The sequence below is a fragment of the Zeus faber genome (genome assembly GCF_960531495.2).
Source record: "Zeus faber genome assembly, chromosome: 5".
NCBI classification, from domain to species: Eukaryota; Metazoa; Chordata; class Actinopteri; order Zeiformes; family Zeidae; genus Zeus; species Zeus faber.
The window spans coordinates 22,744,575-22,767,146 of NC_137192.1; the positions used below are offsets into that span (position 1 = coordinate 22,744,575).

At 47.8% G+C, this 22,572-nt stretch overlaps 1 protein-coding gene across 1 annotated transcript; it reads right to left on the reverse strand.

The window, feature by feature from the left end:
• Positions 1–749: 749 nt before the first annotated feature.
• Positions 750–19,985, reverse strand: LOC307230279 (uncharacterized protein). The gene is made up of 8 exons (XM_080000542.1): positions 19,711–19,985; positions 8,314–8,421; positions 7,665–7,927; positions 6,930–7,016; positions 4,269–4,389; positions 3,942–3,994; positions 2,712–2,861; positions 750–2,011 (listed from the first exon to the last, which is right to left on the reverse strand). Exons 1-8 carry the CDS (start codon positions 19,793–19,795, stop codon positions 1,811–1,813), a joined length of 1,068 nt encoding a protein of 355 aa, XP_079856668.1. The 5' UTR covers positions 19,796–19,985; the 3' UTR covers positions 750–1,810.
• Between the last annotated feature and the right edge of the window lie 2,587 nt (positions 19,986–22,572).

The following is a 22,572-nucleotide window of genomic DNA, read 5'->3' on the forward strand; positions in this document are numbered from 1 at the left end:
GATTTAGAAAACAATGAATACATGTGAAATGAGTGAATCTGCCCCTGCTAGCCAATGCAACCCATCATCGGTGTAAACATCCTGACTGGCTGTGTAAAGCCAGGAAGTCCAGATATGAAGACCGACACAACTTCACTTTTTCCACCGCAATGCAACGCTTTGGATGGATGTTGTTGGGTTGAACGCAGCGGGTGTGTGTGTTTGTGTGCGTGTGGCGTGGCTCTTCCCCAGGATGGGATGTCATTTTTCTTTTTTGTTGCTGTTGTTGATGATGTTCTCCTTCCCGTCTGACGAAAAACAACAACAAAAAAAAATCTTGATAATCCTGATAAAAGATACTCAATTAAGTTGTTGGGTTTTTTTTGAATAGGAAGAATAAGGCTGCACAACCTGAACTCTCTCTTAATTAAAAGGATAAAATAAAAATCCAACTGCCACAACAAAAAAGTGTTGACAGTCTGGTTTCCTGTTCCTTGACATTGGCCATGAACTACATCAGCCGCGTGATTGTTATTGATTAAAATGTTTTTGGGAAAACCCTTTTGTAAAAAAAATAAAAATAATCGTAACTTCTCCTTAATCAAGTGTCTTTGGACACGTGTGTGTGTGTGTGTGTGCGTGCGTGTGCAGAATGATGTTGTGAAGCTGGTAGAGGAGGAAGAGAGAGAGAGAGAGAGAGAGAGAGAGAGAATAGAGGGAGAGGGATGATACAAGTTGGCCATCGACGTGGAAACTTTTATTATAAAAACTATTTTTAAATTTTTTTATTGAGGAGTGACGTGTTTGTCTCAGGAATGCCGAACATCCCATGCAGCTTCATCGCTTCTTATGTTTTCTTTTTATTTTCACGGCAGTGCACCACAACAGAAACTTGTTTGACCTGGAAATCCTAAAAGATCTCTAATATGAAGGCAGAAGGACTCGTCCCAAAGACAAAGTGGTAAAAGTTGGTTAAAAAAAATAACAAGTAAAAAATGAAAAAAACGAAAAATAAACGAGAAAAAATAACAGCATTTGGAAGAAACTGTACAATAAAAAAAAACGTTTCTGTGAAGAAAACCATGAAACAACCTACAAGAAAATACCTAAACTAATCTGCGGGTCCATCCCGCTGGATAGAAGGGATTAAGGTAACAACAATAAACAACGTTAAACTTACAGGGAAATCGCTCATTTTTTTTGCATTCCATCCATTTCCTCAAACTAACTACTTTGCAGCTTTCATGAGGAAGGGTAAAAAAAATAAAAATAAAAAAAAATGTAAACAAGCAATTGGCACAAAAGTCTGGGCTGAATTTAGATTTTTTTTTTTTTCCTTTTTTTTTTTTGATCAAACAATAATGACATCTCTGTTTCAAAACATCAGTGTCCCCTTCAACGACAACCCTCCGTCGCCTCGGTCGCGCTGATCTTCACGCAAAAGCGGAGGAACGCGCCGTGCTCTTACTTTAGCCATTACTTTGGTGTCGTACGTTTCTCGCGTTCCTTTTCTTTTCGTGTGTGTGTTTCGACCGTTGTCTTCATCTCGATCTCTGTCCCCTCAAAACACACGAGCGCTCAGACTCTTCATCTTCATCGCCGGGGGGTCGGGTCGGGGGGCAGCGATCCCAAACTTCTTCACATTACAGGCAATAACGTCATCATAGTTATCAGCTTCACTGTCGTCGTCGTCATGGTCCTCACCATTGTGGCCCGTGGGTGGGGGAAGGGGGAGGGGGTGGACTTAGGGGGAAGAGGAAACTTAGAGAGAGGAGACCCGGGGTGGGGGTGGGTGGGGTTTTTCAGCCAAAGGTGTCGAGGTTTGGTGGGTTCACATCTCGGTGTCGGCCACCGGGGTCTGGGCGGCCGAGTGGCCGTTGGTGGCGGGCGCGGGGCCGGTGCCGTTCTCCGGGGCGGGGCCGGGGCCCGACTCGCCGTTGACGGCGGGCTTGTCGGCGGGCTCCTGAGGCAGCGGAGCCACCGACACCAGGGTGTTGGCCTGGTTCTCCTCGTCCACCTGGAAGGACTCCGCCTTGGGGAGGAGACACACGCAGAGGGGGCGGCTAAGTCATACCGTCGAGATAAGGAAAAATCAAACAAACAAAGGAGCGACAAAGGAACCCTCGGACAAACGTGATTTTTAATCTGTCGGGGTCTCACGCCCTCGCGCCCGCGTGGACGGAGGCGTTATCCCAGGGAGGTGCCAGGGCTCAGGTTCACGCTGCTAACATTCAGGCGACAGAACCTGTCGGTGACTGATTTGAAAAACCCGAGTCGTGTCGCATTACAAGCCCCGACCCCCCAGCCCACACTTGGGTGTGCCCCATATGAAAACTCTTTCAGAGAATGATGTCACGAGCTTAAGTAACAGAAAGAAAAAAAGAAGAAGTAAAACCATTTGGGGCCCCCCGGCAAAGGGGCTGCAGCAGAAACAACGGGGAGGACTTTGCGCTGCTTTGAGGCTTTGCATGAGGGACTGTGGGACAACCTTTCATTTTAACGAGAGAGTGCACGACAAAATGTTTTCCCCACCTCCGCCCCCTCATAAAATTGTATCTGTGCTAATTTAAAATAGTCATAGCTGCACAGTGAAGCGGAGAACTGGAAACAACAATCAATGTAAGCTGCCAAATGAAAACAAAATCGGGATGTCCAACAGCGACATCATTGCATTAAAAACTGCGTCTTCAAACGCGAAAAGCCAACTCCCAAAATGAAGAATGTCCACTCACCAGCCTCACTCCCTTGGCGTTCTTGCGATGGGTCTTGAGGTAATATCCGGCGACCAGCAGAGCCGCCAGCAGCAGGCCGCACAGGAGGACGGCGACCAGCACCAGCTTGGAGCTCTTCCCCCAGCGGGGCGTGGCCACGTCCACGCCGACCTGGATAGACAACCCCCCCCCCACCAAAAAAAAAACAAAAACGGACCGTTTAGATCCGGGAGTTCTCCACCCGCACGCATTCCCTCCACTCATCCAGCAGCGAGTTTGCGGCGAACGACTCGAGCCGATTTCAGTGTTGTGTGTGGCTGCAGGTCCAGTCAATGTGATTGATAAGGTGCTGTCCATGCTTCCTTTGGAGACGGGGACATAATTCAACCGATCCTCTGATATCCACCCTAACTAAACGCTTTTAGCCGCGTCCGGGAGGGGGAAAACGCCAAATGTTATCCACTTTTATCTTTTATTCGGCCTGCGGATAACGGGCCGTGTCTCCTCGTCCCTCCGGGGGCAGCGTCAACACACAAAGACGCCATTGAACGGCGTACGGAGCCACGTGAGAGGCCTGGTTCGTGTCCATGGATGGATGAAAACATCCAGTGAGAGTGAGAGTGCTGCCCTGACGGCAGAGACGCTTCGGGGTGACGCCCGTAACCCCACGCTCCCACGGGGAAGGAGGAAGGGCTCCCGGCGTTAACGGATTCCAGCTGACAGGCAGATACTCGGAATGATGTTTCTGATCTTCGCAACGGCGTCACGTCGGCGCCCCGGCGCCCACGAGGCTCCCGGGGGCCGCGTTCCGATTTTCACGGATCTATAGATAAACTGTTTGTTTTTATCACATCGCCGAAAGACCCCCGTGACGCCTGGTGCGAGAAATCGATTGAGAGAACTGGCTCCCTGGAGTGGATGCTTCTTTTGTTACGTTCAATGAGAAACGGAGTAAAATAAAATAGCCTACGTCTAAAATAAAAGATTAAAAAAAACACAGTTTTGTTTTTTTATTTGGAGATACGGGGCAAGGGGACGCAAAGCACGCTCATGTGATGGGCCCCTAGCGGCCACCGGGCCCCAGTGCAGCTGGTGTAACCTGGCCTTGGGCGCAGCCCGTCGGTTGTTACGCCTCTGTTACAGGGCATGAATAAAGGCTGATATAGAAAGTCCAGTATAATTCAGCATACGTCAACATTTTTTCCTATTTAAGTCTTGATGACTATCTTGAGTCGCAGAGTCGTACCATACCTTATCTTTGATGTTGTCATTGTTGAACTTGTCAGCCATGCCGGCCGCATCAACTGCACATGAAAAAAAAATAAAATAAAATAACATTAGTGTTTTGTTTTTTTTTCCAACCAAAGGCCATCTTAATAGATGTAAACAGAATCTAAAAGGGCGACCATTGGTATGGTATTCAACTGCAATAAAAAATAAAAAAAAAAGCAAAAAAAACATCGCAAATCAAATTAAAGTCAAAGCTTAGAGACGCATCATAACCGTTAATAAAAGAACACGTCTAAGCTGCGGTGTTATTAAAAGCCGGGGCAGGATTATCATTAGACTGTGACCGACCTTCCACATACTGTCCGGTGACAAGGATTTGGTTGGAGTTTTCCTCCTGGAACAGCTCCAGCTTGCACTCTTCCCCGCACAGCTCCTCCGAAACACTTGCAATCCTCCACATGGTCTCTTCCTAGACGGCGGCCAATAACAGACAAACCATTTAACATCGGGACACGTTGAGAGCAGTGAACACTGTAAAATATGGGTCTCAAACTCGCGGCCCGCGGGCCGATAATTTGCGGCCCCCTCCTTGACATCAAAGTTTAGCCCTGGGAGTTTTCTATTTTTTTTCATCACTTATGGGCTACCCTAGCTCAGGGTCATGACAGCTTCCGGTGGTGATTGTTGACAAGTTAGCCAACGCTATAGTCACTTGGTTGAAACGTGATTCCGGAGTGACACCAAGTGGAAGGAAAATATATCCTGTCACCCGGTGCAAGGTACAGAGGACTCAGGAAGTGGGCGGACTCAACATGAGTAATCAGTGACCTAATAAAGACAGCATAGTGTTGCAATAGGAAAAGGGAAAAGAATTACATGGATAGCAAACAGCATGAGATGGGCGGCAATAACAAAAGCCAAATGGTGGTTAGAGCCTGAATATTATAAAGAAGAAGTTATAGATGATTATTACAAGAGAAATAAAGAGAAGGAAAAAGGACACACATGTGGGATCGCAATAGAAAACAAATTTACCAAGAACAATTTAATCAAAAAGGAGCAAGAAATTAAAAGATATAAAACATGAGACAATGCACTTGATGTTAAGAATTAAGACAGGTGGAGTAACATGGACATATCTGTGTGAAAAGCTCTTCTCCGCCGTGAACTTTAATAAGTCAAAGTACAGGTCCAAACTTGCTGACGAGCATCTTGAAGCCGTACTGAGGGTCTCGACTGCTTCCTCCCTCAAGCCAAATGTGGCTCAGCCGTGTGAGGGGAAGCGCTGCCAGGTCTCTGGCAGCAAGGAGTAGGTAAGAGAAGCCTGTGTTCTGAAGAACCGTTCATGTTCTGAACTGTTATCAATAAAGATTGAGAAGATTGGATCAGTTGTACTTTTTTTGTACTTGAAACCCTTTTTTTGTGGAATACTTGAGGCGGCCGAGCTTCACCCAGGCTCTACCTCCAGCGGCCCCCAGGTAAGTTGGGTTTGAGACCCCTGCTGTAAAAGGACGGTATTCACCGTCCGTCCGGCATGGCTACACATCCCATGCCATTATTCAGCACGAGACTCTTTTGTCCGAAGAAATTCAGAACAGGCACATTTGACATCGGTCGCCGAAACCGACCCTAAATCGCAGTCTCCTTAAATCTATCGTGCGCATAGTGGTTCGATTGAAGGGATAAACGGAAGTTGCATAAATAACATAATGAGTAACTGACGCTTCTACTACGTGTTCTCAGGCGAAAAAAAAAAAAAAGACTAGAAGAAGCCAGGTCATGCACAGTGGAGCGTCCCGGGGTGGAATGTCCCTTTAAGTATCGTCGCCGAGACACAGACAATCGCACCGTGCATCGTAACACACTCTCCTTGAAAACCTCCTCTGCCACGCCCTTGGAAGGTAACCCAATATATGCGATCATCGATCTGATCATCACAGAGCGCCGCGGCACTCGTCTCCAGTTTTCCAGAGTGGAGGACTGGGAGATCCACCGCTTGGGGCCCGGACGGCTCTCAGTGTTGTGCCGACCCTTTCATGCACTCCCTCTCCGCGCTTTTATTTTGACGTGATTGTGACATTTTTGGAATTCTGGCAGATTTGCGGTTTGGTGCATCAAAGGGGTTCAGATACACACTGCGACGGAATCGGCGAGTGTGCCTTCCTAATTACACAGCTGGGTTTGAGATATTATCAAGGCGCAGATAATTTACCGCTCTATTAGCCTCAGATGTAGTATCTCAAATTAAAACGGGAGGAAGTGCAGCCGCCGGGCCGGAAAGCGGGTGGCGCGATGAGAGTTCCTGCTTTTTTCAAAACAACCGTCTCGCGCCGTCCAGGGAAAATCGAGCCTCGGCTTTCACACTGAGCGGCAGCTTCGGTGTCGCTCGTGCGCGGGGCCTCAAGCTTCTTTGACCCATGATCCCCTTTTCAGGTCCCAAACTTCTCACCGACGACAGCAATAAGGGAGCGAGTGTCGGCCCTCGCCGATGACAGTCCAGGAAAACGAGAGATGTTTGCCTCGTTTCCGCTGGGATCTAGGGTTCGCCCCTCGCCGCGTTGCGGCTCAGCTCGCTTATTTGAGCGATCTAAAAACTCAAAGCCTTTTTGCGAAAGTTGTATTTTTTTTTTGTGTCAATTTTATTAGAATTTTATTTTATTTATTATTTTCCACTGTGTTTTTTCAGCATTTTATAGATTCATCATGTTTAATCCGTATTCATGCCTATTTTGTTATGTTTATTTGTGTGTCTTTGTGTGTGTGTGTGTGTGTGTGTGTGTGTGTGTGTGTGTGTGTGTGTGTGTGTGTGTGTGTGTGTGTGTGGTGGCTGCTTGCATGCATGCGTGCGTGCGAGCCTTGCTGCTTCCTCCACCCCACCATAAATACAGTATCTCTGGAATGATTTCTTTGTTCTCTCACTCTTATGTTGGTGTTTTTCCACCTCACCACAGCACATTTCTTTCGAACAGCGCGCGTTAAATGGGAAGGAAAGGCCGCCTGTGAACTCACGCATCTGGAGGAGCTTTTCAGTTTGAGGCTGACGGCGTCTCGGTCCTGCACCGCCTCCTTGGTGACACACATCACATCGGGAACGGTCTGCGGAGGGAAACCACGTCAGTTGCAAGTCTGTCCCCTTTGCTGTCGAGGGAGCCACTGATTTATAGAGTAGCAAACAGATTGACTGTAACATTCAATTCTGATCACATATTATTATATATTATCATATAGGAATGATGTTTAGCCAGGGGGATTTTGGAATATAGACCCCTACAACAATAATAATAATAACAATAATAATAATAATAATAATAATAATAATAATAATAAAACACATCATTATTAATGAAACTTTATTTGGGCCTTTCTTGATTGTATATTTTACATTTTTTTATATCTTATATCTGTATTTTTCAATTAATCTCGTTAAATATGCACAATAGCATAATTGGTTGAGAAGCATAAAAAGTGTCCTGTACATGCAGGATATTATTAATCAGAGCATCTAGTAGGAACGTACTTCACTTAGTTCAATCATTCTTTTCATTTTATTTAGTTATGCATTTATTTATTATACTGTGATTTATTATTTAAGTCATAGTTTATTTTCCTCAAAGAGCAAAACATCTCAGTGTTCACGCAGGCACGGATTCAAAGGGTGGAGGGATGTCGCTGAGGGTGTGTTTGGCTCCGCCGTTTGTCTTGTCTTTGTTGTTGCTGCTCCAACCACACCACACACCGTCTCACCTTTGGTATCCTGTCGGGTCCGTCTCCCCGGGCGGGCTGCGGCGCCTGGGTCTCTGCCATGGCCGCCACCAGCACCGGATTCTGAGTGACGGGCTCGGGCTCCTCCGCTCCTCCGGGGCCCCCCTCCTCCGGGGCCTCCTCCTTCGCTTCCCCCTCCTCCTCCCCTCCTTCCCCGGCGGCCGCCGCGCCCGTGGCCTGGTCCACCGGGTCCAGAGCCGTCACAGTGGGGAAAACCAGGACCTGGCCTTGAGACGTCTGCGGCTCTGCAGGGGGGAATCGAACCGAAGCGGTTGGCCGATCGATCATTTAGTGTCGGAGGCTCATCCTCGAGTTCATCAGAATATGTTTAATTACGTTCGTAATTTGTTCACACTCGGATTAACTTGGGTGAGAGTGAGTGTCGGGTCAGGATAAAGGGAGAGCACTTTCCTCGCCGATCGTCATCCGTTTGAGCGATCGCTTTGTTTTTATCGGATATCACCATTTTTCATTTTTGTCGTCTGCATTTCAGCGCTTGGTCAATTTTCAAATTCCTTCTCTCTTCCTGTCAAACTTCACTTCGTTGAATTATCAACGGATCGAAACCTTTTCCGCCCGTTTCATCCGTGCCGCCGAAAAAGCCAGGATTCGGTGACATTTTGCTTCTCACCAGGTTTCTCCGTCGCCTCGAAGATCATGTCGCCGCGTAGGGATCCCTCCGCCCAGACGGGCTGCTCGCTGCCTCTGACGACCTCCTCCTCTTGCGCCATGACGCCGACTGTCAACACACAATCACTTTATTTTAAAGGCGCGATACCAATAATGAAGTTCACAATTTGGGGAGTGGGCCCTTAGATCAACACGCCGAAAGAGGAAAGACTAAAGTCTATATACGAGAATTAATGTAAATAATCTTGTTTGAGCTAATGGATGGTTTGTCTTGGGGATATGGGTGGAATCACACACGGATGATTCATATGGTGACAAAAATCCAAATAAGCACCATAATCTCCATAAATAGTTGAATATAATGTAAATGAAGAACTCTAGAACTCGATCGTTTTGCAAAGTCTCCTGCCGTTAATGTGCCTTGCCTCGGGTTTTCTTTTCAAATGATGCTCATAATTCATTCCAGATTCGGCCCAATTTGCTTATCTCATAAAGTCAACCAGCTTCACGTGTGCAAACAAACGGCTCTCAGCGCCAAAAGATTTGGGGGGAGTGATAGCGAATAGAAACCCCACCCCAAATCAACTGTCTCTGGGGAAGCCATAACTTCATTAACTGTGGATGTGGTCCAAAATTTGGTATTTTGCACAGGGGTGGTGCAGTCACTCACTAATAGGCAACTCCCAAGGAATGGCCTCAGATCAATTAAGCCACCGCACCGTAGGAACCGCCTGTGATTAATAACGGGCGGGTGTGGGATTACTCCCCAGCACAGCCTGAGCAAATAAACCCTCCTTTTCGCTCCACTCCCACTGGGCCGGCGTCTTTCAGCTCCACGGGGGGAACCGCGATGAAATAACACGAGCTGCAGCAGAACCACAATGCATCGGAACCTAAATGGTTGCATCCATTGGAGACAAGAGAAAAGAGACACGCCTTTACGTGGCAGACTGGTCAGAACAAACACAGCCTCTGCTTCCTATAAGACTCCACAGCTGCGGTATTAAGCCTATGTGACCTTTGACCTCGCTACGCTGATTGATTGCGTTTAAAGTCTTATTATGAGCAGTAGCATCAGCCTATTTAGGGCAATCAGGAGGCACATCCTACGTCAGAGTTTTCTGTAAGAGCCCTCCAGCGTGGTGGAATCAGCACTGACTCCATGCAGATAGATAGTGTTTTACCTTTTTTATTTAAATTTATTTGACCCTATATTATATAAACCCATGTCATAGTTTCTACTATCTGTGTGGCACTTTGTATTTGTTCTTATTTAGTTATTATGTTATTATTTTATTAATTAATTCACTTATTTAATTATGAATTTATTTGTTTTCTTTATTGAATTCTTTATTGAATTATTTATTGAATTATTTATTTATTTATCAATTTATTTATTTATTTATTTATTTATTTATTAGTTTTTTTGTTTGTTTGTTTGTTTATTTGTTTATTATTTTTATTTGAGCATAACATAACATCTTTAATGGTTATAGCTACAGCTCCTGCCAAAAACAACTCCTGACTCTGTGGGTTGATCAACACAGTACGTATTCGTGAGAATTCAGGTCTCCGTGGGGATACAATATCAAATAAATATTCTGTTATTTTAATGAAAATAAAATTCTATCTATATTCTAGTTTGGTGTAATGACTCAAGGATTTTTTTTTTTTCCTTTTTTCGCAGGTTTTAATCGGACTCCAAACCGATCCCCGGCTCTCATTACCGTGTGCCGGTCGCTTGAGGGTTCAAATGGTTGTTATCTAATGGAGTGACGAGTGAGCGGCTTATTGCTCCCCCGTTGTGAATCTCCATCGAAAGTGCTCTCGTAACTTCTCTCACCGCTGTGTGTGTGAATTTATTCCGTGTGTTCCAGCTCTTGATTGCTTGGCGACGGTGAAGGACCCCAGCGGCCTCCACGGCAGGTCACATAATGGGTCTCCATGTGGCAGAGCTCAGACCTTCTGTTGCCGGTCGTGTCATGGAGTCAGTTAGGTGCTCGGACATGTCATACCTCTCACTCGCGGCTTTTTCACACAAAAATAAATAAATAAATAAATAAATAAATAAATAAATAAATAAAAGGCCCAGTGAGTGGTCGGAGTGACTCACCGTTAAGGTCGGTGGCAAAGCTGTACACAAAATGAAGTAACGTTGATTAATACGTCGAGCGATGCAGCACCGTGGCTCAAATGATTTTCCATTAGCCGGACAAATGGTTCAATGTTCTCATTAAAGTAACAGACTAAGTACAGGTGCCAGATAATCGTGCCCTTCAATGCATCACATTTTCCCAATTTGGAAAAAAAAAATCTTTGAATTATGTAATACTCCATCATAACATTTCCCATTAGGAAATCATACCACAATTACATTGCCTTGCTTAATGCATTGAATGGAGATGTCACGTCATTTACTAACCCATTGCATATTTCTTTTACTACCAAGTTAGATGGATGGATGGATGGATGGATCAGTGAGCATTCACTTTATCCAGAACCTTTTGTCCCTCCCTTTTCTATCAGATTTTTTCTCTCTTCCCCTTCACTCCTCTCTCTCTTGCTCCCTCCCGCTCTCGCTCTCTCTCCCTCTCTCTCTCTTTCTTGTTCTCTCTCTATCTCTCTCTCTTTCTCTCTTTCTCTTTCTCTCTCTCTCTCTCTCTCTCTCTCTCACTCTCCCTTTCTGTTTCTGTTACCTCTTGCAAACAACATCATTACCTCACCCTCAAACCATTCCTGACACTCCATAATAGCACATATCCCATTACCTCGCACGCTCTCTGCCATTTTCGATTGCACCTCGGCGTGACCTCGTAAATGTGGAAGAACAAACAACTCGGGGGACTTTAAATGTTTGTTTTCTATGACTTCGCCTCGTACGTTTGGTCTAATTTAAAAATGTTGTCACCCAGACTGACAGACAGAATCTTTGGACTGAAAACATTCTTGTAAGATATTATTTCGCTTTTTCTTTCTTGATTAACTGCCTCATTTTTATTTTTATTTTTTTTAAACATCTGCTTTTGCGCTTTCCTCCCGTTTAAATTGGGGGGTGGGGGGGGAGTAGTGGTTTCTTTGTTCAAAGTTGCACGTGCAAACCGTCCTCCCCGGCGGACGGACACTCGCACAGCGGCGGCTCGGTGCCTCCTGTTCGGCCTCAACTCCAGTTAAACAGGCGTGACCGACAGGTGCCAGAAGCCCAGGAAACGTCCGCGCGCAAGGGCGACAGCGGGCGGGTCCACCGTCCTGAAGGAGGTCTCAAGACGTGTTTTAGGGTCGGCAACTGTCCGCCGCAGCTGTCCGTCACGCCCTCGTTGCCAGGCAACGGCCCGATAATTCCACTTCCTCTTGAGGTGCCGTCTCACGCCACGGAGCATCTGTGGGAATATCTCTGTGGTCGGTTTATTTTATTTATTTTTTAGTTTTGTTTTTGCATTTGCGCCGACGGCGAATGGGGTGGAATGGGGGGGGGAAGCTACCGCTGGCCACCTGGGTTGAAGTGATGGACCTGCACGCTCAACACGATTCCCATAACGTCACTTTATTAGATTAAAAAAAGAAAAAAAAAAGTTCAATCCACACAGGAAGTCTTTGTCCAACCAAAGGAAACCACGTTATTGAATTACATGCATGTAGAAACCCACTTTCCACTCCTAGGTGGAATTACTCTTTCCCTGCATATTCCTACACAGAGGATTCTGTGTTAATAAAACATCACAACGTTTGTTGACGAATACCTCAATATTGATAATTTGGTGGTATTTTGTGGCTATTGGTGACTATTGGTGCTTTCATAAGATATTTACACACTGGAAATATTTGAGAAACAATCCTTAATAATGTGGATATTATAACAAAGCAGGTAGAGGCAAGGGCCATCTATTACAGTACTTTACTGTAATGCAGCCTCAAAGACACCATGTTACTATGATGATCCCAGATGATACTAGATTCAGCTAATTGTCATTGCACAGAGTACAAGTGCTGAGGCAACGAAATGCATTTGTCCCATCCTAGTACCTGATGTATCCAGGATCAGTGTGCTGCCATAAAGCAGCTAGTTAGGGGGTTAAGTGTCTTGCTCAAGGACGCATCAGATCGCTACCAGGAGGAGACGGGGATCGAACCGGCAATCTTCCGATGCCTAGACAACCCGCTCTACCTCCTGGAGACACCGCCCCCATATCTGACCTCATATCACAATATCGATATTATATTGATATTAAATCTGATATATCGTCCAGCCCTAGTGCAGGCGAATCACTTCCTACTACCTCTTTACGAGTCTCAGGCTGACACAGGATCCATGCGGTCAAATCCATCATTTGGCCCGAACACGTCTTCTCGCTGTTCACAAGGAAGTATATATACTGTATATACATACACGGTATATGTGGTACATATATGGATTGTAACGTCTCAAGGCCTTTGTGACCTTGCGTCCTGTCTTGTGTCTTAGGAGCCGTGCCCTCCGACCCCACGTCTGCAACCGTGGCTCCTCGTCTGGACCTCCGGGTGGTCCGTGTGTTTACGCAACAGGAGACTGGCTGGAGGTCGGAGCGGCTCGTAAATCCTTTGTTTTCGCATACACAAACGTGACGCGCGGGGTGGCGGGGTTGTGCGAGCAGCGAGCTGGTGTCGCGGCGCGAGGAGCCTGCGCGGGGGATGGCGAGGGCTTTGCGGCTGGAGCCAGAAACGCCACGCGGGATCGCCGCTGTACGTCATTCGGCCGCAGTCGGCGTTGGCCGATGGGCTGATGACGACGAGCATTCTCCTCCTCGGCGCTGGGAGGGAATCTCAACGGCTGAATTGAACGAGCGTTTAAGTTAGTTGGTTTAAACTGTTTGTAGCCAGTTTGCGCCAGAGATCTGAGAAGCTGAACTCAAACAACCGGCGGTTATGTCCGAGGGAGTTTTATTGCCGTTATGCTTGTGATGTCATGGCTCCAGTGAACTTGTAAAACTTAGCAGCCGAGTATACGAGCAATCATAAGTCATATTTCTACATAAAAACCTCTGCCAAGCCCGGGCCTCGGGAATCGAACCTCGGCGTTCCTAATGCCTTCTTCGGCCTCTTGACAATTAGGGCAACGACTCCGATCCGACCGACCGCCATTTATTGTTTTTGCAGGGAAAAAACAGCGGCGTTCGGAAAGGCTGCTTGCACAACAGCCCTCAAAGGTCACCCCGGCATTGTTTTCTGCCACCGCGTCTGGGAGCGAGAGGAAGAGCCCCTCAACATTCTCCTCCGTCTGGGGGCCTGGCCGTTTTCGGGCGCGGCGCGATCACCGTCGACTCCGCGGCAGTAGCGGCTCCGACCCGCGGGCTTCGGCGCCCGGCGTGAGCCCCGACCCCCGTCAGCGCCTCCTCTCTCCCCACAGCCGGCACCACCCGGGGGGGTGGCGGCGGCTAAAGCTGATTCCTCATTCATTCGCCGCGCCTTTCGGCAGAGCACATACGCCACAGACCCTTGACTTCCCTATGAACTCCACTCTATCTCCCCCCTTCTCCTGGTGTGATCATGTGAGTGAGCCGGCCTCAGTATTAATCAGCCCAGCCCCTCGCTATCGCTGTACATACACCATCAACCCTCCATCGTCCTGCGTCCTCCCTCCAGATGTTATTCAGCTTGGGCCTTGACTTCCCCCGCCCTCGATTTGGATTTTCCCACCAGATTGCCTTTGAATGACTGCTGCAGTCTGGACCCCCCTACGCCCCCACAGCCCCTAAACACACACCATCATCTCTTGGGACTTCCGGGTGAAGGAATGTGGCGGGCTTTAGAGCAGAACAAGATGGCAGCTCCACGCCCCCCACCTCCCGGAAGACCCTCCTTCCTCCACAAAACACGGCCTTTCCCCTGGCTCCGCTCCAGTCACGAACAACTAATCCCGGCGGTCTGCAGAGATGAGATATAGGCTCCTTGTCCCGCCAAAACCTCCACGCCCTGCAGGCTGACGCCACATATACATCGCATACCAGAAGTCCTACCAGAGCAGCTATGCTCACGTTTAACGACCTCTGAGAAAGCGTTGTTTACCTCGGCTTGCTCAAGACCTAAATAGAAAGTTCCTATTTATGCGCGAACGCTGTGGGCCCCTGCAGCTTACATGAGGCGAAGCCCTTTGCTACTTCTTACTGAGGAAAGTTCAAATAAATTGATTCTATTATATTATAATATTATATATATTATAATTTTAAGCAAAACTGAAGCACTACATACATTTGCGTCTCCATGCAGCTCTGGTCAGTCATTCTCGACCTTGTGTCGTGTTGCGGCGCACGCAGTGAGATGATAATGGTCTGCAGGCGTTAGAGGACCACCACGCCTTAAAAAACAAAACAAAAACGACACTCACACCCTCCTGCGACCGACGGGAAGGTGCGGTCACCACGCGACACACACACGCGCGCTGAACTCCAAAAGAAGCTGCATGGGAAATTCAGCAAATTCCTTGCAGTTCCTTACTTCCCGCAGCTATAAAATAAATGCGCATATTTTATCGGAGCCTTATCGGACGGACTGAGGCAGCCTCTGTGAACCCTCCAAAGATTACTCTTCAGTACTCAGTGATGCATAGGCTGGGGAATGCCTCCCACGGAGTGTGTGTGTGTGGGGGTGGGGGTCGCAGGTGGTTGTTTCGGTGGGAGACGGTCCCTGAACGTACACCCAAATATTTACATTTCACACACACACGCCAAACCCCAAGCCCATCTGGCCCCCTGCTCCGTGTTATCAGCCACGCGGGAGACAGTCGTGTGTCCCAGGATAAACAGCTCCCGGCGCATCGCGGGTCGTTGTCGGGTATCGGCGGTTTGACACACGGATTGATATCAGGACCGATTTGTTCAAGCTCAAGACATGAGGTCATAGGTGTGAGTGAAAAAAAAGAATTAGTCGTAAACTGAGTATTAAACACCTTAGGGGCGCGACTCTTACATAAGAACTGGACGTGTGGTTGGTAACAGTTGGTGCGAGTTGCACTTTTCTTGCCAAAATAAGGCATATGAGGCGTTCTCACGGAGTAGGGGGCTGGCTGGGCGTCTTACCGTGAGCAATAAACCAATGAATGACATCACAATTTGAGGCATCATTAAAAATGGAAGCCACGAGGCGGTATTTCTGTTCTACAACCATTGCTTGTATTGAAGTTGACTATATCAGTGATTTCTCAACCGTTTTCACGTCAAGGGCCACGTTAGGCCACGGAACCCCACTTGGTCAAATTCCATGTCTGGGAGCCCAATCGCAGGCAATTTCTACGATTAGATTTGGTTTAGACTTACACCACAGTGAGGGAGATAACCCTGAAACTACGATCAAAAACGGCCACAGTGGTACAGGACACTCTCTAACGGAGCTCACGTCTTGTAAATTAAGTTTTATACTGGGGACCCCCATGGGACCTTCTGAAGGACCCCCGGCGTTGAGAACCAGTGCACTGTGTGAACCCTCGGAGCTTGAGTCACAACGTCAGCAGAAGCAAAAGCAAACATCAACACACAAGGCAGTCACGACTGTTTGGCTTCGTCGGGTTCGATTGTCCAAGATGATAATTCAAACAGCATATTTTTATAGGATTTATTTTTTATTCTTTTTGGGCAAACTCTCCCGGAATACACAACCCACTATATTCTCTCATATCAAGTCCATATTCTAGCCCATCCAGACGAGTGGCTGAGGAATGTGACATTGGAGACGCAGTCCCTCCCGGTTAAACGTGCTCTGCAACTCGAGATTCTGTGAAACAGCACACTCCTGACCCCGCTATCTAGATCCCCCTCCCTCCAAGACACACACACACACACACACACACACACACACACACACACACATGCTCGCACACACAGCCACGTACACACACGCGCACACACGGAGACACACACACACACCCACACACACACCCACACACACACACACACACACACACACTCCACCCATGCTTTTGTTTCAGAGACGCAATCCTTTGTGGATCCCAGGATCATAAGCGATGCATCATTTTGACTCTCCCACACACTGGAACTTTAGGCTTTTTCCCGTCTCCCTTCGCCAGAGCCCCCGGAGCCCCGGAGGCCGGCGTGCCGGTCCCGCGTGGCGCACGTTTCCTGGGACCTCAATCAGGAAGCATCACATCTGTTTCCAATCCTGAGTATTATATCACCCGCTCTGATTGTCCACTACAGTTTAACTGCCGTGCGCATTACCTTGAGTGAGCCCGTCTGGAGCGTACATGCCGTGAGGCTGCCAGGGGATTTGGTTACAGATGGAGAATGATCCAGGCATGAATTGCCGAAATGCTCGACGTTGATTTAGTCCAGAGAGAATCGGAGCGATATCTTTCGAATCTCTGCCAGGCTAATTACTTTCATGCCCCTTGAGGGGGGGGAAAAAAAAAAAAAGAAAGGATGTCGGAGCCAAGATGTTGGAGCGGAATGCAGCGGGACCGGGGCTGACGATTTGTTTTCTGGTTTTGAGGAGGTTGTGTTCATTACTGTTCATCTCCATCCAGGTACAGTTTGCCCTCTGCTGCTCTGGCTCTTGGGTGACTTGGGCTGGGTCCGGACTTTACGATGATTTTGTCAAGCACTTAGTTTTTGAAATCTTCTGCATTAATTATTGCCATATAAAGCTTGAAGCGTGGGTTCCCATCCCATAATTTATCCCCGTGATAACCATTTTAACCGCAATGAAGGAGGTTTAAACCCCCCCCCCCCACCCCCCCCTTTTTTTTTCAAGTCTTGTCCCACTGCGCTGCATTTACCTTGAGCCGTGAGAAGCCGCTCGACGCTAAACCAACATACCAATACGACCCCGTTCTTTTTTTAGCGCGTCTGCAAAAGCACGGCGAGCTGTCACGGCACGGAAGGAGAAGTGCGAGGAAAAGGGAAAATCTGGGCGTGTGCTCGGTGGATGGTTGGCTTAGCGGAGCAGGAAAGCAGCCTGCCTCCACTTAGGAGAAGCCTCAAATTGTTATCTTAAGTGAACGAGGAGCCCACGGACTTAATGTTGTTATGTGTGAGAATGAGCCGGTCTGTTTGTGTGTGTGTGTGTGTGGGGGGGTGTGTGTGTGTGTGCATGCACGTGTGTTGGTGTGGGGGGGGGTTGTTGCAATTATATATACTGTACTTGCCAGCTCTAACTCCCTTGACTCAGGGGCTTTATCCTCTGTTAACTGTAGTATTTTCTAAATGCAAGAAAATGCTACATCCCTCTCTCTCTCTCTCTCTCTCTCTCTCTCTCTCTCTCTCTCTCTCTCTCTCTCTCTCTCTCTCTCTCTCTCTCTCTCTCTCGTGCATCTGTTACTTAAATGGATGCTACCAAAACAATAACCCCCGTAATTACAGGCTCGGGGGGTTGGTACCGAGGCTCAGGCACGGCGCTTCCCCTAACCAGACAACCTCCAAAAACCGTCGCGTAGCACGGGCCCGGCGCACACATGCCAGGAAATACGTACGGAATATTAAAAACGACGCCCCGCCCTCCCCCGCTGAAGCCTGTCCGCCCGCGTGAGCCCGGAGGAGCTCGGCGGAGAGCTGAAAGGAAGACGAAAAAGTACGCATAGGGATCATCACTCTGCCCTGGGGTTCACCCGGCCCTCCCTCCCCGCACTCGCTCTCTCTCTCTCTCTCTCTCTCTCTCTCTCCCTCTCTCTCCCTTGTTTCCGCTCTTCCTCCTGTTCGGTCTCTGCTGGTTGTCGGGGCAACCGTTATGCCGGCCAACATCTGTGAATCCGCTCTGACTTCACCGCAGCACACCTCCACTGCGCCGAGCATCTCTCCGCGCCCCGGTCCCGGTGCCGCAGCCCGGCGGCACCGCGCCCTCTGGCGGGTGAACAGACGGGCCGGACCCCGCGGGGACGAGCGCCGGGGGTTTCGAAGCGGCGGCCGGAGTAAGGTCCCGTGCGGCGCCTGGCTTCGGCTCCCATCGCCGCTTATTGTCTCTGATCGTAAATTTTGCCAGAACGCCGCGAGTGCACTTTGTCGTTGTTTTTTTTTTGTTCTTATCGACCGGCTACACGATCCGCCACGCCCCTGAAAAAGGTGTGTTGTGACAAACACCGCATCCAAAGCGGCATCTGCTGTACGGGCCGCACTGGCGTACGTCCACTTTGCAAAGAGGGAAGCAAACGTCTCTTATTGATCATGATGTCATCAACCAAAGGCCCCATGCTCTGGAGCACAGATTCTCAAAGTGCGGCCCGTGAATGGTTTTTGGAAGAAAAAAATAAAAAACTGTCCTTTCCGATCTTTGGATTTTTAGAAATATATTATTTTTTATTCAATATATTCAATTATAATGATCTCCTTTTGGACCAACAAATCCCGCCATGCGCACCTCCTCGCCACCGTGTGTGTTTCCAGTGCATTTCTCATGATTTGTGTTTGTTATTTTGTGTCGCTACAATGCTACTTGTTCATTTAATTGATGTTAATTCGATTGAATGCGTTGTTTTTATATTCCCTTGTTTTTAACGGTACAATACGAATATTTCTCACACATTTCCCTGGTGTGAGATATATTGTATTAAAGATCAAATAATATCAAGTGGTCTTTATTTTCTCTCTTATAAGGGGCCCCTTGGGTGGAAGACGAACCTTGACCGGAGGCTATAATGGAGCGATCTGGTGTGAGGCGGTTTTCTCCCCGTACAAGATCAGTGAAGAACTTCCTGCATTCTTCAATGCAAACAGGGGGGAATGTGTTGCTAGAGACCGGGCGGCACAAAGTGCAACCTTGACTAAGTTCAGATGATTGGATTTATCTTGATCTGAAGATACAACAGGTTGTTGATCTGTATAGATTCAATCCGGGTGCTTTGTAGGCACACACACACATACACACACACACACACACACACACACACGCACTCTTATTTCACACCCTTGAGTGATCTCCAGAATCAGTTCAATGAAATAACAAGCATCGCTGCACATTTGCACTTCTCTTTATCACCGTTCATAAATTCAGAATGGAGATTGTGAATTTAAATATTTGTTTAAAACTTTATTGGTACGTGCAAAAAAAAAAGAAGAAGAAAGGAAGTGAATCCTTCTCTCTGAATTGACCCCTTTGTTTGCCCTGTGCAGGTTCCGAAGTAACCGTTACCTCTCGGGGTCGAACGCGGAACACTTTTCCTCCCAGGCCGCCGTTCCAAAACTACAAACATCCCAAGAAGGAAAACTTTTTGACTTTTTTTTTGGTGGGACTCTTCGGAGGAAGAGAAAGAGCGCTCGATCCAGCAGGTCTGAAGGTTGTAGGGTTAAAACAGCTGCAACAGACCCCGGAGTCCCGGAGACAAATTCCTCCCCCACCACCACCACCACCACCACCACCACCGTGCACCACCCCGTCACCCCTCCCCACCGCCGGCCATGCCAAGTATCCTGTTCTTACTTACGGTTGAGGAGCGAGGTGGCGACGAGCAGAGCCAAGACCAGGGTGCTGCAGAGATCATTCATTCTCTGTGCGGGTGGTGCTGCCATGCTGAGTCTGAGTCTCACGTCCAGAGAGAGAGAGAGAGAGAGAGAGAGAGAGAGAGAGAGAGAGAGAGAGAGAGAGAGCGACAGAGAGAGAGAGAAGAGAGAGAGCGACAGAGAGAGAGAGGGGGGAGTGTGTGAGGGAGGAGGTAGGAGCTTCTCGTGGGCCAGACCAGTTTGGGGTTTCCTCTTTCCCAAAGCGGGACGGGGTGGATAAAGCGCCACTTGTGTTTCTGGCAGTTTTTATATCTCCACCCCTCCACCCCCACCCCCTCCCACTCCTCTCTCTCTCTCTCTCTCTCTCTCTCTCTCTCTCCCATGCAGAGGCCCAACCCCACATCCCTCTACTCCTTCCTCTGAGCCTCCGTCACTCCTCCGCCACCGCCCACCCCATTCCAAACACACTCCTCGCAGATGGAGGGAAAAGTAATGATACTGGGGTGGTGTTGGCGCGGCGTGTGAAAAAAAAAAAAAGTTCCGTCAAACGCAGCGAAAACACCTCTGATCGTATCCCGACTCTGGATACGCAGAGAGGCCTCTCGGAAGGGAACGCCGACTGGGACGCAGGCGTCTGCGGGACGCGAGCGGCCGGCGTCCTCCTAATATTAATGTGCTTTGACCAGCGGCCGTCGCCGCCGCGCTCTCGGCAGTTGTCCCGAAACAATGTGTGCTTGAACTGTGGGCCTTGCCTCGGTCCTCGAGGGCGGCGGTAATCCAGCCACGGCAGAGCGTGGTAAAGGACAATAGACTGTGACACATTTGTCCTTAACAGGCTTATGGGGACAGCCCGCGGCAAGAAATAACTTGCTGCCGCCAACAAAGGGATCCACTGTTATGCAAATAGAATTATAATGGTGTTATCCATTTCAGCGGGGCCTGAGCCGGGGACCTATCCCTCCCCCTGCCCCACCGCTCGGTGACTGCGGCCATCCATCAACAGCCGCCTCTCCTCCACCCTCGGCAGTGTCGACGCCGCCGGACCCGCCTAAATCTTTCACGCCTCCGGAGCCCCCCCCCCCCTGAACCCATGACTCTGGGTTTACTTTTGGTGAGCTCCTCGGCGCGCTGTTCTCAGGCGCCCTGTATACATCCCACATCTGGAACCACTGGTGGAGGTATGCTAAACGACGTGTAGAGCAGCCTCCGTCCTCCTTGACAAGTGAGGGGAAGAAACAGCAACAACAACCGCTCCAGTGGATCCGTGGCGGACGGGGCGTTTGAACAACTTCTTACCAGCTTGAGGTACGGGGGGCTGCAACCCGATACTGGTCCCATTGCTGACAGTCCCCTGTCCCTGTTTTTGCAACCCCCTCCCCCGCCCTTTCCTCCCCGCACCACCCCATTTCCTCCCTAAATGCCCCCTTCCCCCAAAGACAGACCCCTATGGTAACATTCAGCTAAAACAGTGGGGAGCTGAGCGGGGCCATTGGCCCCTCGCTGTTCTCCAAGATGAGCGGTGCCCGTGCACAGCGTGGGAGATCGCCACCGAGGCCCTTACGGCCCCCACAGCAGGAGCCCAGCAGCGGCCATTTCACCCCAGTAAAACCTTTACTGCCCCGTTGGCTAGTTGTTTTTTTATTTTGCCCCTTCGCCTTCAGAGAATCATTGCCTCCTTTCCGGTGGCGGAGAGAGCTGCGCACCTCAATGAGCCTCTTTGGTCTGAAGAGGGCGCGGTTCTGCTCCGGCAACAAAGAGGAGCTATTCATAGGGGTTAAACGATTGATCAAATCACTGAATGATCGATTAACGGAAATTGATCAAATTCAATTTTAATCGGGGATCATCCCTTTTTTTTTTATTTTAATAGTTTGCAATTAACAACTTGCCTAAGTTTTGAATGCCTGCAGTAATTCCTTATCTTATAATGAGTTTTTGTCTGCTAGCTTAACATGTCAACCCTTGTCAACACGTCGTTTTAGATCTTCATTAAAGATGTTCAGAAAAATAATCACTTGACTATGAAAATAATCATTATTTGAGCCCTAATTATGAATCAATTATTCAAATCCATTATTTCACCCCATTAACCCGATCTCTTCTATCTTTCTTTCTTTGCCTCTATTTTCATTTCTTTGCTTCTTTCGTTCTTTCTTTCTTTCTTTCTTTCTTTCTTTCTTTTGTTTTTCTTTCTTTCTTTCTTTCATTCATAAATTCTTTCTTTCTTCGCTTCTATTTTCCTTTCTTTGCTTCTTTCTTTCTTTCTTCCTTTGCTTCTTTCTTTATTTCTTTATTTCTTTGTTTCTTTCTTTCTTTCTTTCTTTGCTTCTTTCTTTATTTCTTTATTTCTTTGTTTCTTTCTTTCTTTCTTTCTTTGCTTCTTTCTTTCTTCCTTTGCTTCTTTCTTTATTTCTTTCTTTCTTTGTTTCTTTCTTTCTTTCTTTCTTTGCTTCTTTCTTTCTTTCTTCCTTTGCTTCTTTTTTTCTTTCTTTCTTTGCTTTTATCTTTCTTCCTTTGCTTCTTTCTTTATTTCTTTATTTCTTTGTTTCTTTCTTTCTTTCTTTCTTTGCTTCTTTCTTTATTTCTTTATTTCTTTGTTTCTTTCTTTCTTTCTTTCTTTGCTTCTTTCTTTCTTCCTTTGCTTCTTTCTTTATTTCTTTCTTTTTTCTTTGTTTCTTCATTTGCTTCTTTCTTTCTTTCTTTCTTTCTTTCTTTCTTTCTTCCTTTGCTTCTTTTTTCTTTCTTTCTTTGCTTCTTTCTTTCCTTCTTTCTTTCTTTCTGCTCCCAGAGTGCCTTGCAGCAGGCTGGCTTGTCGTCGTCCCCGGCCAGGAGACCAGCAAAGACAA